At 39.7% G+C, this 3,303-nt stretch overlaps 1 protein-coding gene across 1 annotated transcript; it reads right to left on the bottom strand.

Annotated features, from left to right (window-relative positions):
• Positions 1–432: 432 nt before the first annotated feature.
• Positions 433–2,242, bottom strand: LOC121874831 (C-type lectin galactose-binding isoform-like). Its single transcript, XM_042379116.1, has 5 exons — positions 2,219–2,242; positions 1,927–2,004; positions 1,494–1,668; positions 1,133–1,235; positions 433–764 (listed from the first exon to the last, which is right to left on the bottom strand). Exons 2-5 carry the CDS (start codon positions 2,002–2,004, stop codon positions 602–604), a joined length of 519 nt encoding a protein of 172 aa, XP_042235050.1. The 5' UTR covers positions 2,219–2,242; the 3' UTR covers positions 433–601.
• Positions 2,243–3,303: the final 1,061 nt, after the last annotated feature.

Below are 3,303 nucleotides of genomic sequence, written 5' to 3'. Positions count from 1 at the left end.
ATTGAAATCACTCTTAAGTAGAATTGCCTTTGCATTGAATTTTTCTCGTTTATGAGTTCTGAAAATAACTTAAAAGATAATGGAAAACAGATTTTCTTTTGTGGTTTAAACTGAACTTCCTCAGGCATATGAAATAACCAGAGGAGTTTTTTCTCCGCTACCGTGACTAAATACCTTTTCTCATGTCCACTTGAGACTTGAAACATTGACTATTCGTGGAATTAAAAATTGGTGACCCAAACTAAATCATATATTGTTTGTATGGCTTTTTTAATGTTTGTATGGAAAGTGCAAGGGAAAAATAACTTTAATAACGGAAAAGAGTAAAATGTTCTACTGGTTACGGTCAATTTCCCGAGGGTTCGCTGTCATAACTGTGGACATCTTCATGATATTAAAGTTATAGCCAAACACAGAGGAGGATAAAATCTCTTTTAAATTTATTTGCTTTATTGGGATATTTTTGAGATAAGTTTTGAAGTAGTCATCGATACATAAGTTTCCAGATTAAGATCAATTCCAGAACAGAAGCAGGAAGAGTGACTGTCACAGCATCACTCACAGATGTCAGAAGTGGCGTAGCTCAGTGGTAGTGTCTATCTTAGTGGTAGCTGCCACCTCGGCGGGGTCGCTCACAGATGATAGGCTTCTCATGGTGGCAGGCGACATCGTGCCATCTGATGCCGTCTTGGTAGAAGTTGTTGAGCACAGCCAGACAGAACTCCTTCCCGTCCTCACGGTTGTCGGGCTGAGGGTAACCGTTACTGTGGACACACACAGAGGAGGCTTGTTAAGCACTGTAATAAAGTACTATAATATTTGTTGTTTATAAAACAGACGTCTCCATCCTCTCCACTGCTGTTTAACACTCATAATTTTGTTTATTTGCTATAAAGATGTTTTGCATGGGTGTTAATTATTAAACAAAATGGACACTATTGTCTGTCAACATAAGCTTCAATAGGTAATTAGAGATGAAGAAGCTGAAAACGGGAAGAAGAGGACACAAAAACGCAATAGAAGGCTGAAGGCAATAATAGAAAGATGTTTTGCCATAATAAAATGGATGGAGGCCAATATAGAAGTGTGGCGTCCATAATAAAATGTAGTAGAACACAATAGGTAGACTCACGCTCCGGTGTGGGACCAGTTGAGGCCGCTGAATGGATAACCAGAAGGCCAGGAGAAGTCATAGCCTTTGCGGTAACCTCCTGTCCAGATGTACTCTAGGTAGTCTGTAGTGAGGAGAAGTAAATCGCACCATTACTCAAATAAATTAAAAATAAATATAACTTGCAACACTGAAATGTACCAAAGGGTGTGAGTCAACACTAATTAAGCTAACCAAAAGGCACAATCTCTAATCTCTTACTGATAACCATATATGATGTTCGGGGTGTAAGTCTGCTCTTAGACTATGCTAATGAAAAACTAGTCGTACTATACAGCAAAAATAAGTCATCCCACAAGAAAATGGATGGGTCTTCACTGACCTCCGGCGATGATCTGGGAGATATACTTGTCCTCTTCGTGAGTCTCGATACTGACACCAAACCAGCCGGGGCCCAGGTTAGCGCAGTATTTGTTAGCGGAATACCAGTCATACTTCTTGCCTCCGTCGTGACGCCATGAGAAGTGGTAGTCGCTGTTGTGCAGCGACAAATCCACCTGGTTCAGTCATCAGAATGAAGTTATTACTATGTTGGGCCAGCGCAAGTATATAGTTATTATACGTCAAAAAGGCTGCTCAAAGTTGGTCCCAACCCAAATTACTGAAGAGTGTACGGCGCGGGAAGGGGACGGTGGATAAATTTCATAACAGTGAGTTAATCAACCTGGTGGTGAAGAGCATCATCATATTTTCAGGCACAATAAAAAGTTTAATGTGAGTCAATTAGTGTTTCTAGATTATTTTTTTCTACTCACCTGTCCTCCACCTCCGTAGGAGCCGTATTGCTGGGCCGTCGCCACTGACACCAAGGCGAAAATCAACAGTGCCTTCATCTGGAACACAGACGTTATATTAGCGCCCCTGAAGGTAATGATGACGGTGGCAAAGTTACGTATTGTGAACATTTATTAATAACTCAGCACCACCTCTATTATTACCCATTCACCGACACTACCAGTAATACCCAAGCTATTCAATTATCACCACTGCAAGCCAGCCATCATTACTACTGACAGCACGCAGCTGGGAGAGCACCAGATCACTCACCGTGTTCAATGAGGGAATGTAACTTCAGGAAGGACTCACCCCCTTATATACGGTATGTGGGAGTCAGCGGGCTTTCAGGGTCGTGGCTGACGCGTTCCCTTCCGTCTCGAGAGAAGCATTTTCCTTGGCCGAGATTTTCACCGTGATTGAAGGTGCAGAGACGTCTCATACATAAAATTATTCCACCCTATACAGCATCATATTTACGACGAGACTATAATGGTAACAGGAATAGGATGTTCAAGATGATATTGAAATTGGAGACTATAAATTATAGGGGAACAAATACCGAAAACAATCTTTTGGACACACACCTAGGCCTAAAAGCTTGAAGACAACTTTGCAATAGAGTAGTAGTAAGGTGCGTTATTGCGGCCTTTATAGCATTACGTCAATCAGGATAACTGTTCACACAGTCGGTCTTCAAATGTTCTGTAACTCAATGTGTGAATAAGTAAGTCAGTAATGATGATGATTATTCATAGAGCTGTATGATGCACTTAAACATCTTCGTCAGTAAGTTCTCTCAGTCCCTCAGTCAGTTAGTCAGGTAGGTCGGCTATTCATAAAGCCGAGAGACCACATCATGATCTACTTGCGGTTGAGTCTTGGTGCAGATTTAGTGACATTTAGTCTACAATTTTTAATGTCTTCGGTTAATTATGCCCCTTAATGAGATTATTTTTCACAGCAGGTATACAATATTTAGATAGAGCTTATTTATTTATTGTCTAAATATAACTTCAAATATATTTAGGTTAAGTGGTTTACGTTGGTCAGATAACCGCAGCGAGACTGGCAACTTCTGCCTTTCTTAGCATAAGTAACCAAGTTCTCATCGGTAAATTCGACAATTTTTGACAGACAATTAATTTTGTCCCTTTATATCAAGTAAGCCAATTAATTATAACAAGTTCGATTCCATGTTTCGGCAAGTTTTTCTTTAGATTTTGTTTGTAACTCAGTAAACCAACAATACAGGATTATTTTTCTCTTTAGTTAAGTGAGATTTAAAACCATTCTTAGTTTCTTCATATCATTATCTTTTCTGTTTTTTCCGGTTCTTTTTTTTAAATGTTTTCATT

The sequence above is a fragment of the Homarus americanus genome, unplaced genomic scaffold, assembly GCF_018991925.1.
Source record: "Homarus americanus isolate GMGI-L3 unplaced genomic scaffold, GMGI_Hamer_2.0 scaffold56009, whole genome shotgun sequence".
NCBI lineage: Eukaryota > Metazoa > Arthropoda > Malacostraca > Decapoda > Nephropidae > Homarus > Homarus americanus.
This window is presented reverse-complemented; position numbering and strand designations above follow the sequence as displayed.